Here is a 12,280-nt window from a genome sequence, read left to right as displayed (position 1 = left end):
GAGGGGCTTATAAGGTCCTGGCCACAGGATTCCTGGTGTCAACTGGTTTCCTTGCCTGGGCAGCTCTGAGTGAGTTGACAGCAGGCCCTAATGCCCAGAACGCTAGTGTCCTCTACACCAAACAACATGCTGGTGACTGCAGCCCTCTATCTGGAACTATGGCTGATGGGGCAGTGGCCCTCTGAGGTGGGAGAAGGCAGATGGGAACCTGCTATTTGAGTCCAGCACTCTCCATGCCTCAGTGAGTTTGACCTCTCCTGCCACTACACCCTCCACACCCCTGCCTGAAGCAGGCATCTCAAAGACAGTGCTCAATGGGCAGGAGCCAAGGCCAGAGAGGCCGGGAGGTCTTGTAGGTTCCCAATCAAGCTCCAGCTCGGAGGGCAGAAAGGCTGGAAAGGGGCGGGGCAGGGACCTACATGCCATCCAGAGGCTGGAGAGGCCACTGGTCAGTCTGAGATAGGACTACTGGCTCTGGGCAAGGTCCCCCCAAGGGCTCTCTCTAGGTACTTAGAGTCTGGCTATCACCCTGGACCATTCCACAGCCAAGGCCCCTCTCTTCTGGAAACTTTGGTTCTCTCTTTTCACCATCCTTGCCTTGTGGGGCTGGCCCTCTTTACCGCTCAATCCGGAGCTTACAGAATTCCCCAATACAAACAGTCACTGACGGTCCAGTGCCAGCCCACAAGTAGCCACCAGAGCTTCAAGCATTGCCAAATGCTGTGTTTATTGGTCTGTTACATTGAAGAGTATAGTTTCTGAGCCAAAAAACATACACACTCTGCTCCTCAAAAAACCACTGAGTCACTAAGGCAGGCACACAACGGCCACTGTGCTTGGTGAAGGCCAAGGACTCACCTGGTGGGTGGGCAATGGGGCAGGCTGGCCTCCAAACAGGTGGTGCAGTGCCCGGGGCAGGGCTGGGCTGGGGAGACTGTGCTGGATGCAGAGGGGTGGCTGGGCCCTTTCTCATGTTTCTCAAATGCAGGAAGTCTCCAGACCTTAGTGATAGCTGGACAGGCCCAACCCCTGTGGCAGAGTGGCCTCCTGGCCCCAGAACAAGGCCTATCCTGCATGTATTGATGGGATGGGAAGTGGGGATGACAGAGCAAGCAGTGTGACTAGGCCTGGGGTCAGGAGCTGGGCCCTTCCTAGCACCTCCATGAGTGAGGCTCCTCTAAGGGGGTTTGTGGGTCCCTAGTGTCCTCGGCATCCTGAGAAGCATGTGGAAGGAAGAGCTAGCCTTGCTTCTCACCAAGGACAAGCTGGGGAGATCCAAGCACCCTCCCCTCCACCTCAGGGACTCAGCAGATGCCTGGGATAGGCAATGGGCTGCCCCAAGCTCTGGAGTCCGTCCCTGAGAGGAGGCCATGACAGGATTGCCTCCCTAAAGAATCAGCCTGGAGAGCAAGTGCTTCTGCCACATTCCAGGTCATTCTGCTGGCAAAAGCATCACAGTTTTGGGGGATGCATCTAATGCATAAAGCAAGAGCAGGGTGGTAGGAGTGAGACTGTACAGATACACATGGGTGCACTGTATAGGCTGAGGTGGGGGGGTGCATGGGGTCACCTCAGGTGGCCAAAGGCAGTGGCAGTGCTGCTGAGGTGGGTTGCTCCCACCCAGGGCCCATGTTGTTGGGCTGTCCCGCAGTCTCAGGGGAGGGCCTGGAATGCAGCCCAGGTCTCCTGCACCCAGGGCACACACCCAAACTGGCAGCCGTTCTGGCTGCTCTAACTGGGGCTGGTGCGTGCACGTGCACTGGGCCTGCACGGGGACGCTCAGAAGAGATACAGCACAGAGTCCCCTTGACCCACCCAGGTAGGGTCCAGGCAACTACAGCCCTCCTAACTCTACAGGGCCTCAGGAGAGGCCACGGGGAGCTGTCCAGGCTGGGGCTGCCAGTGGCAGTGGGACTATCCCCAGGTGTTTGAGAGGGGAGCAGGGTAAGTGTCCCCCAAGGCAGCCATTCCCTGAGGCTGACCCCTCCCTTCCCGGTCCTGACCTGAGGGCATCCTGGCCCCTGACTCGCCCTGAAGGGCCAGCACTGCCCGGAGTCCGATCCCAGGCTCACAAGCGCTTTGTTAGGAATACAGTTGGGCAGGTGGGTCGGCTGGGGGCTGGGGCAGTCTTGGCTGTGCCGCCCCTGCACCTCCCTCTGTGGGACCAAAGGGGCCCGGAGCCCAGGCTCTGGCGGGCTGCTGCCCCCTGGCCACAGCCCTCACTTGTTCTCTATGAGCATCTGCACCTTGTGGACGAGGTCCCGGGCGATCCGCAGGATCTCCTGGGCGTCGTGATGCTCAGCCCGCTCTGGGGGAAACATGGATAACTGAGCGGGGGCAGCAGTCTGGGAGGAGCCCTGGGACTGCCCACCCTGCTCCGTTTCCACCTGGACTCCCGACATTTGCTTACGGGGCAGGGGCCAGTATTCCCGAGGGCCCTCCAAACCCTGTGCAGGCCAGGAGTGGAGGCCCCCACGCCCCTGCTGAGGCAGCTGGCATGGCCAAGTGGCTCCTACCGTTGAAGAACTTGATGATGTCAGTGAAGTCCATGTTGTTGTCACGGATGATCTCTCGGTAGGCCTCCACCAGGGCCAGGGCGATAAACAGGACAAAGTGCTCCGAGGAGATGTGCCGGGCTGCCCAGATCACCTCCCACACAGCAAACACATCCTCATACGGCAGTTCTGGGGACAGCGAGGAGCTAAGGCTGGGCCTGGCTGTCCACAGGCCTCTGGACAGAGCCTCGTGCCGAGACAGTGCTCCAGGGGCCGGAGTCCTGGGACTCTCTCCACCACAGGAGCCGCTCCAGGAGAGCAGTTCCGTGCCCCAGGCCAAGGCCCCAACCTTCTCCCTTGTAGTTCCTGTACACTGGCCTCCTGCAGAGGCCACGTCGCACTAGAGCAGCCTTTTATAGGCCTTGGTGCTCGGGAAGATTTGGTTCGAAAACAGTTCTGAAAACCATTGCCTTTGGGTGATTTTCAACCCTAGCTGCACTGTGGACTCACCTAATGGCTTTTAAAATCACCACACTTAGGAAGTCTGGGGCTGGGTGGGGCCCAGGGCTCCTCAGGGGGCTCTAAAATACAGTGTGGGTTGAGAACCACTGACTTCGGGGAAGAGGGATCTCCCACCGCCCCTGACCCCAGGCCCACTCTCCAGCCCGCCTCTTACCTCTCTTAAAATCCAGCAGGAACCAGCGGTAACAGAAGTAGAAGTGGGTGTAGTCTCCATTCTGATGCATCAGTTCAAACAGCTCTGAGTCCAGGATCTGGTTTGAGTGGAGAACGGGAGCCAGACTGAACCGGTGTTGCCTCTCCCCAGTGCCCTGCCCCCCAGGCCCCTCCGCGGTGCCTCCCTGGCCGCCTGGCAGCTGCTCCCGCCCCTCCCGTCCAGGCTGCACTCTGCAGCCCCACCTGTCTCTCTGGGATGTACTCTTTGGAATGATGCCATATTCTGGGTGATTTCATCATCAACCGCTCTACGCGCCAGAACTTTCATGAGCATAAGCGTTTGCACACTGACACTCCTCCTCAATTTGTAAGGTTGAAAATGGTGGGTTTTTTTTTTTAATGAAAGAAACTAAGCTTATACGTAAAAAACATTTTGGGAGCGTTCCCCGGCCTCCCCGTGGATGATGAACAAGCCCAGCGCTGCCCGGTCACTTGCCCCGGGGCTGCTGCCGGCCTCACCTGGATGAGAGAGCGCATGTTGGCAAAGTGGGCGTCCATGGCACCCCCGTTGGGGAAGTTCTGGCTCATCCTCTTCATGAGGTGGCTGAAACAGCTGTAGGCCAGCTGGTCTGTGGGGAGGTGGGCGTGAGGCCGGCAAGGCAGGAGACCCCAAAGCCTCACTCCGCAGGGGGACAGGGCTGGCTCACATGCCCACCCATGAAGACGTGCCGTCGCCTTTTCCTTTCTCCAGCTTGGGTCAGCCCAGGCCCAATCCCAACACCCCCTCCTCACCATTGTCGAGGACAACCAGGAGAGGCGCCAGCAGGTCGCACATGCCCTGCACGTAGCCCACGTCCAAGTGCTCCCACACGTAGCTGAAACGCCAGGGAGAGTCACTGTGGGTGTGCGCCATCCTCCCCTCCCCTCAGGAACTCCTGGGGAGACGGCCCCTAGACCAGCCTGCTCCCCAGAGGTCAGACTTCCTGCGACCCTAAAGCACTGGAGCACAACGGCGAACAACCCATAGCCACTGTCCTCAAGGCCCTCAGGGGCTCAGGGAGAGAGACTAGACAGGCCGTCACCACCTGACATGCTGGGTGGGGGTCCTCTAAGGCTTCCTGGAGAAGCATGGCCAGATCTGAGATCTGAAAGACCTCGAGAATGACGAGGGGGTGGGGTGGGGGGCACAGCAGACAGAGGGAGCCGAGCGTGAGTCGGGGACAGGGACAGGGCAGCAGGGCGCTGCCGGGCCTAACCTTTCACAGAGCAGTGTCCCTGCCTCCCCCCCAAGCCCAGCCCCACAGTGGCACCTGCACATGATGTCTCTGAGCCGCTCGAGGTTGGGGGGTGTGAAGTACCAGTAGTTGCGGTCACATCGCTGCACATCCTTGTCTATGCGGTGCAAATTTAAGGCCACGGTGTCCAGTAATTCCATCTGGAGGAGCGGAGGGCCCTCAGGGGTGAGTTGGGGGCTGGAGGTGATGCCCGAACAAAGGAAGACAGCAAAGGCAGGGAACCAAGGGACTCAGAGAACAGAGTCCTCTGGGGTTGCTGAGAGATGGGCGCAGTGCCTCCCTCCAGGACAGTCAAGGCCACCCCACCCTCCACCCCACCAGCCCCTATCCGCAGCCTCTGGGGCCGCTGAGAGCAGTGCCTGGGGAACGACCACATACAGCGTAGGCAGCAGCACACACGGCGGCGAGCTCCTCCCCGGCCTCCGGCTCGCCGGCCCGCGAGGCCTTCTTCTGGCTGGGGGCCTGAGGCTTGGAGACCTGGGCTGCAGGGACCAGCCCGTCAGAGCCTTCCTCCCCACCGCCGTCCTCCTCCTCAAAGCCCATGCTCTGGCCCTCATCTGTGCTCGACTGGATGCCCGAGGCCACGGAGTAATTGCGGGAGGAAGGCAGTCCTGAGTCTGGAGAGTCGAACTCCACCGACTGTTGCTCCACCATGGTGGTGCCAGTGGGCCCGGCCCCCGCCCCCTGCTCAGGCTCTGGTCTGGGATCTTCGGGGCCCAGGGGCCTTGGAGGCTCCAGGTCATCCACAGAGACAAACACCTGGTGGGGGCAAAGATGGCGGGGCTCACACCTGCACTCCAGCACCGTCCCTCAGCTCAGCATCTCCTTCCTGGGTCAGAACTGAGAGGGATGGAGAAGTCTCCTCACACCCCCACTCCCACCCCATGGCCTCTAGCACTGCCTCCCCCGGATGCCAAGTGCCCTCTTTGACCCAGCTGACCAGGCTCCAGGAAAACATGAAAACACCGTCTCCAGCCCCATCTGGTCTCACACTGGTGAGAAAAAGTGTGAAGCGCTTCCTGCGGCTGCTGCAGGGAAGAAGGGGAACCGGAGGCCTGGACACTCGATGGCCAGCGTTAAGTGTCACTCTACAAACACAGAAGTCATGAGGCTGCCTCGGGTCAGGACAGCTTCCATAGTGTCTTTGGTGTGGCCTCTGGGGCAGCCTATGGATGCAGCAGACTGGAGGTGTTAGGAAAAATAAGTTCTTCCTTATTTTCAGTACTGAATGTTCTGTACCAGGCAGGAAACCTCTCTAGCAAGTACCTAATCGGTTATATTAGCTACAGACAAACTGAGGAGAGGTAAGAAGTGAAAAGAAACATATTCTACTGATTGAAACAGTCCACACTCCCACAGATAAGTCACAGGGAAAAGAAGAGACATATACATACAGTTTTGTTTCGTTTTTTCTGTTTGGACTATGTAGGGAAGGGAATGCTTAAAAAGACTTTTCACTTTGGGCAAGAAGCATGAAGCACTGTTGGGTTAGTGTCAGGTACGGCCATGATTCTGAGGCAATTCAGAGCCTCAGAATAGTGCCAGTGAGAAAGGCTACTTGAGTCCATAAGCTAAGCAGCTGGGGCACTGGTACAGACTCAGGATTTTACAAAACCCAAAGCAGAAAGAGTGTGTGTTCACAAATAGGGGATTAAGAACAAAGCCCATGGAAAGGAGAGTGTGCCTTGGTAGTTACCTTTCTTTAAGTCTTGCTCCAACTTGAATTCTCTGTTAGTATTAGTAAGGAGTTAAGTAACAAGAATATACACTATCTAAAGAGGCTATTTTAAAGAAAAAACATAAGTTAATGAAACAATGTCCTGAAAACTGAAACTTATCAGTTCTGGTTGGGCCCAGCAGCCATAGTTTGGGACTTGATGTTCACCTAAAAGTCAGGGGTGAGGCCAGAAGAACCACACAGGCTGTGAACTGGCTTTGCATAGTCAACTCTATAAGGTGGGACTGCTGTTAAGTGCTCCCCTGGTCTCTGGCCAACAGCTCTTGCGGAAGCTTCTGCAATCAGAGGACAGTAGAGCTGAGAGGGGGCACTGAGGCCCAGACATGGGAAGAGAAGTCACTCATCTTGTCACTAGTGGACCTAGGACTAGAACCTAGGGAGGCCCATTCCTAGCCTTCAGGTCTCTCTACAAAGAGGGAGAGCCTCCCTAATTCCCCATAAATTTATCCTCCTCTGCTAGTGCATTAGAACAGAACACAGCGCGCCGTGTCATTTTATTCCTGCAACACCCAGAGAAGTGGGCAGCAGGGGACTGTCATCCCATTTCTCAGTGGAAGAAAATGAGACACAGACACACTAAGCCGTTCTCCAGGGCTCCACTGCCAGCGAACACTAGAGGTCAGGCCTAGAGCGCTGGTGGCCCCGCCCCCGGCCCCCAGGTCCCGTCGGGCTCACGTCATTGCTGATGGTGGAGTCTCGGTGGATGAGGCGCTGCACGTGGCCGTCAATGCTGCTGCCTGAGGAGAACTTGGTGAGCGTAGCTGGGTGAGCCTCCTGCTCCCGCTGCCTCACCACCACCTCGCAGGCCTTCCACTCCGCCAACACCCGCTGGTACCTCGCTGCCACCACTGTGTCCACCTGTACTCAGACCACAGCGTGACCATGGCGGGAGGGGTGCACCACGCCCTCCTCTGCAGCTGTCCTCCTGGAACAGCTGGAGACTAGGGTCGGGCCTCGGGGTGAAGACAGTGGGGCCACCCTGCTAACATCTTCCTCTGCCCTGTTTCTTTCTGGCTGGGAAGAGGCTGAGGTTTCTGAGGCCCCCCCTCCCTGGTTCCCATGGCCTGGGTCCCCATCTCCCTATCCCCATGGAGAACAGGCTCCCCTCACCTGCTCCATCTCCTTCCTGTTCATGCCGAACTTGTAGTGGCCAAGCAGAAATGGCCAGACGTCCTTGCGGATCTCGTGCTCCACGCCGCCATAGTAAACTTGCCGCAGCAGCTCCAGCTCCTTGTAGTTCTGAGGGACCCAGGGAGGAAAGACTATGCAGCCCCTGCAGTCTCTGCAGCCCAGCTTGGCGACCCCATGCCCTGAGAGCTGGGGCTGGGGACAGTGATTCGTTTGGTCACTCTGCTGAAACCTAGGCACACCCGGCTTTGGGACCGTCACATCCTCCCTGTCCCCAGACTAGAGCTGGATGCAGATCTGCTTCAACCCTGCTTCCTTCCAGGGCAGAAAAGGAGCCCAGAGAGACGAGGAGATTTCCTCAAGGTTGTGGAGTAATGCAGAAGCAGAACGGACTTCCTGTCCAGTCCCCTTCCTGTGGAAACCCACAGGCCTAGTTGTGAGACTCTACCTTGACCCAGGCATTCCAAGGCCATCAGTCCTGGCCTCTCACCTCTGACCCTGGACCACCTTTTACCTGAACGCCCATGTGGTCTGTGAAGGCCACTCACAGAGCAGGCTGGTCTGCTCTCCCTGCTGGCCCCCAGCCCCTCGAGCCAGCCTCGGTCCCTGGCACCCCAGAGCGTGCACCTTTTCGTCCTTTTGATACTTGCTCCACACGTCCTTGGTGAGGCCCCCCGAGGCCCCCGGTGGCCGGGCGGGTGGGATGATGTTGTGATGCACCAGCGCTGACAGGTGGGTCCGCACCGTGGACAGGTGGCGGCAGTATGCCAGCCCTGTGGGGGGGGGGGGGGAGGGAGGGGGGGAGCCGGGAGGCCGTGACCCTCTGTCCCGGTGCCTCCCCCTGCCCCTGCTCCCACCCCCTGCGGCCCCACCTCACCCCACACTCACAGCCATAGAAGGCCCGGGACACGATCTGCCTCTTCATGCTCTCACACAGCAGCCTGAGGGGCAACCTGTGGAATCAACCTGACTCAGGGCTGTTCCTCTGGAGGGAACAGTGAGAAGGAAGGACCTTCTGGCTCAGAGGGCAGGTGGTGCAGGGAGCAGGATCTACAACCCAGAAGCATGCCAAGGGCTCCCTCGCCCTGCCAGCTACCTTGGGTAGAGCTGCTGGGGGGCCCAGCCTGGCCCCCAACCACCCAGGGGATCTTGGGCAACTAACTTCATGTTAGTGGATCTTGGTTTCCTCATGTGAAAATGGAGAGGGCCATCTGAGGGTCAACAGGTGCAACAGGTAGAAAAATGAAGTTACTGGTGAAAAAGCCATCAGCAAGCATCAAGTGTGGGCACATGACCCTCACACAAGTGCCATTCACACACTGTTCCTGGCACGTGGCAGATGCCCAGATACCTGCTGAGTGTCCTCAGACGGCAGCCTGACGGCAGGATCCAGGTCCACCTTGGAAAGGGGAGCTCCAGGTACTGAGCACTTGCTCTGTGCCAGGCACAGCTCTGGGCACTCACGTGGGTTATATACCTCATTCAGTCCTCACAAGTACCTTAGGGAGAAGGGGTTATTATCCCCATCTTACAGATGAGGAAACTGAGGCTCAGAAATGGAGAAGCTCAGAGAGACTCAGCAACTTGACAAAGTCACATGGGGAGCAGAAACGAAATTCGAACCCAGGTGTGTCCAACTAGAGATCATCCTTCAGGCAAGTGACACAGCCCCAAAGGACAGACTGACACATACACACGGATGGACACACCCACTCACCGGTCGGGGACACAGCTGCAGTGGCTGGGGGGTACGTATGGGGAGCTGCTGGTGGAGTAGGAGAGGCAGGAGGAGCCCTGGCTGCACAGGGGCTCCAGGTGCCAGGCTGGCAGGCTGGGTCCAAAGCCCTGCATCTCGATCATGTCGCCAGCATCTGAGGGCAGGAAGGGGGCCATGGTCAGGGCCTGGCAGGTCTCCTCCCCCAAGTACCCTGCAGCATGCCCACCTCTGTGCCCAGAGCTGCAGCATGAAGTCACCCTTTGGTGGAAAACCACAGGGGTGGTGCCTGCCTGGCCCAGGGTCCAGAGCCCAGAGTTGGAAGTGGTGGAGAGAGAGGGCGCCTGATACTTCCCAGCCTCCACCTAGTCTTTCTGAATGCGGTAAGATACTTTCACTGAGTCATAGATGATTGTGTCTATTCTCTCCATCTTGCTATAAGCAATGGAACAGACACTTGTTTTTCTAGAGGGAGGAGAAAAAAAGAAGGAACAAGAAAAGCCTGAGCTCTCTGAAATGCTGCCAGCTGGCTTGGCCTTCCAGGATTCAGCCTGGTCCTCTTGGGCAAACTCTGGGATGTGCAGAAAGGTGCCTGGAACATTGCAAACTTTGAACCTTCCCATGCCAGGAGTGTCCACTGATCAAAGCCCCTGAAGGACCCCTGAGCCACCAGTCCTGGTCCACAGACCTCATCCCCCTGAGGGTTCTAGACCTGGCAGCCAGTGGCTAAGGAGGAGCAGTGCTCCCTGCCCAGGCCAGGTGCCCCCAAGTTCGCAGCAGTGGGTGAGTTCTCCATCCTTGCCTAGCCTGACTGCACCGCGTGGTGGTCTCCTGCAAACACACAGGTGAACTGGCAGGAAGGGCAAAGTTTCCAGGGCTGCCAGGCCACTGTGGGGATGAGGGTGGCAGCTGGGCACGCAGTTCCACCATCCAGAAGAATGTGCCCGGTGCAGCCTCAGAAGACAGCTCCTTGGACAATTTTACACCACAGCAGACCAAGCCTCCTCAGCCGGCCCAGCTAGTCTGAATCAGAACTCAAGACCCTTGAGAGCTTCGAAGGCCCACGTGGGGCAGGCACTGCTCGTGGGGGACTCTGGCAGATCCAGTGAGCCACAAAGATGAAGCAAAGTGAGGGCAGAAAGTGAAAGGGCCAGGAGATGACGCCAGGAAGGAGGGAGAGAAAGAGAAGAATGAAGAAGACAAGAAAAGAGAGAGAGAGAGCTGTGTGTGTGATAGACTTCTTTCAAGCAGTAGTTCTTTTCTGCGAATTATGGCCTGGGCCCTGGCCTGCTATGAGTCTGGAGCAGACCTAGGCCTGGGTTTTGTGGGAGCCAGACTCCAGCTCTGGGTGTGCCTTGGTGGGGAGGGCTGAGCTGACCCCCTCCAGTCCCCTCAGGGGCTGCCCTGTCTTGGCCCCAGGGCTCTCTTCCCAGACCCACGGCTGGGATTTTTATAAATATCTGGCCCTTCAGCTCCACCAGGAGGCAAATTAAGGAACACACTTGGTGTGGAGGGGCTGCGGCTCTGGGAGTGAGGGGTTGCAAAGCCATGCCTGATACTCTGGGAAGAAGAAGGAGGGGGCAAATGCAGGTGGGATGGGGCAGGAGCCCAGCTCAGGCCCCTGCAGCAGGCAGGAGAGAGGCCAGTGGTGGGAGGAGCCGGGGGCGGGGGGCGGGCGGTGTGTGTGGCAGGAGCAGGCCCAGCCAGGTAGGCAGCAGGCAGCAGGCGGGCAGGCAGGGGGTTGCCAGGTGCAGAGGGTGGGCACACAGGGAAACGAGTTCATGCCCAGAAAGCAGGGCCCAACCAAGGCAAGTCTCCTGGGTCAATGCTCTTCACCTTAATTCTCCAGGAAGGAGCTGAACCAGCCAGCATTGAACACTGCATCTCTGAATTAACCCAGTGCAGACAGCTGGAGCTCTGGCGTGACTGGGCGAGGGGCAGCAGGCTGGACGGGGGTCTGCTGGGCCAGCTTTGAGTCTGACTCTCTCCTCTGAGCGTGAGGAAAGTTTGAAGCAAAACAATTAGGGTGATTGAACCCCACAGCCCCTAAGACTCCGAGTGAAAGGTGCCTGGCCTGGAGCAGAATTAGAGTGAACAGCATCTCTGCTCTGTGGGGAGGCAGCGGGAAAAGGAGGGGAGGGGGGAAGGAGAGTCTGGACACCCGCCACTTGATTCACATGCACAAGTCAAGCATGTTGCAGGCCTGGAAAGCAACGGCTAGCAGAACGGACTCAACAGTGTTGTCATTATGGACTGGAGTGGAGATGGGGGCTCCCATACCATCTCCCCAGCCACCTGCTGATTCTGCTTCCACACCTCCTCCCCTTTCTCAAGTGTTGGGGTCCCAGGGCCTAAACACTGGGTCCGTCTGACCCCTGAGTTCCCCAAGAGGATGCCCAAGCAAGCCCCGAGGCCTCTGGACCCTGTAAGTTTCTCTGACCCTGGAGGCCTCAGCTCTAAGAGAAGCCAGGGATGGCTTCCTGTCTCCAGGTCCACTAATTAGGGGCTCTACTGGGACTCCTGCCCCCTACAGCCTCCAGCCTGACTATAATTTGTGGGGTGAGAAGGGGCTCCCTGGCTCTCCTGACTTAGCTTCCCCACACGGCTCCAAGTCAGCTAACCTGGAAATAAGCATCAGCCTCAAGCCCAGGTTTGCAAGGAACCAGGTGGCAGGCAAAAAACATGACAAGTGAGGAGGCTCCCCCGAGTTCCCACCAGCTGGCCTGCAGGTCCCACTGGAAGGGCTGGGAGGGAGGGCAGGCAGGACAGGAATGTGATGGGTAAGGGGGCGGCTGGCAGTTGTGTTGAGGGTGTGCTAGGTGTGTTCTAGGCCGGGGACTTGATTGCCCGTTACAGGCTTGGTGGCTGAGCTAAGGAACTGGGTTCTTCGGTAGAAATTTGTGGAAGCATAAGGAGAGTGTCACATATTCCTAGACGCCCCCTGTAGGGGCAGGGAAAGGGGAGAAGGAATTAATCTGTGGCCAGGGCGGAGGGGAGAGATAAGTTAGGAGTTTGGGATTAACATATATCTATTACTATATATAAAATAAACAACAAGGACCTACTGTATAGCACAGGGGACTATATGCAGTATCTTGTAATAACCTATAATGGAAAAGAATCTGAAAAAGAATATATATATATTTTTATATCTATATCTATATCTATATAAATATATATATATAAAACTGAGTCACTTTGCTGTGTACCTGAAACTAACACAACATCGTAAACT

The 12,280-nt window shown here is 57.5% G+C and overlaps 1 protein-coding gene across 6 annotated transcripts in view; it reads right to left on the bottom strand.

The window, feature by feature from the left end:
- Positions 1 to 702: 702 nt before the first annotated feature.
- The window catches only part of SGSM2 (small G protein signaling modulator 2), a 37,291-nt gene continuing 25,713 nt past the window's right edge, over positions 703 to 12,280 (bottom strand). For all 6 annotated transcript variants that reach the window (XM_068530744.1, XM_068530743.1, XM_068530740.1 and 3 more), the window contains 12 exons: positions 9,049 to 9,202; positions 8,220 to 8,284; positions 7,959 to 8,104; positions 7,314 to 7,442; positions 6,879 to 7,061; positions 4,844 to 5,224; positions 4,481 to 4,605; positions 3,963 to 4,045; positions 3,690 to 3,799; positions 3,172 to 3,268; positions 2,517 to 2,684; positions 703 to 2,308 (listed from right to left, as the gene is read on the bottom strand). In XM_068530744.1, the coding sequence (XP_068386845.1) occupies positions 2,220 to 2,308; positions 2,517 to 2,684; positions 3,172 to 3,268; positions 3,690 to 3,799; positions 3,963 to 4,045; positions 4,481 to 4,605; positions 4,844 to 5,224; positions 6,879 to 7,061; positions 7,314 to 7,442; positions 7,959 to 8,104; positions 8,220 to 8,284; positions 9,049 to 9,202 (1,730 nt within the window). In that variant the 3' untranslated portion in view covers positions 703 to 2,219. The remainder of the gene's footprint in view (positions 2,309 to 2,516; positions 2,685 to 3,171; positions 3,269 to 3,689; positions 3,800 to 3,962; positions 4,046 to 4,480; positions 4,606 to 4,843; positions 5,225 to 6,878; positions 7,062 to 7,313; positions 7,443 to 7,958; positions 8,105 to 8,219; positions 8,285 to 9,048; positions 9,203 to 12,280) is intronic.

This window comes from Eschrichtius robustus, chromosome 20 (genome assembly GCF_028021215.1).
Source record: "Eschrichtius robustus isolate mEscRob2 chromosome 20, mEscRob2.pri, whole genome shotgun sequence".
NCBI lineage: Eukaryota > Metazoa > Chordata > Mammalia > Artiodactyla > Eschrichtiidae > Eschrichtius > Eschrichtius robustus.
Note: the sequence above shows the minus strand (reverse complement) of the source record. Positions and strands in the feature narration are given on the sequence as shown.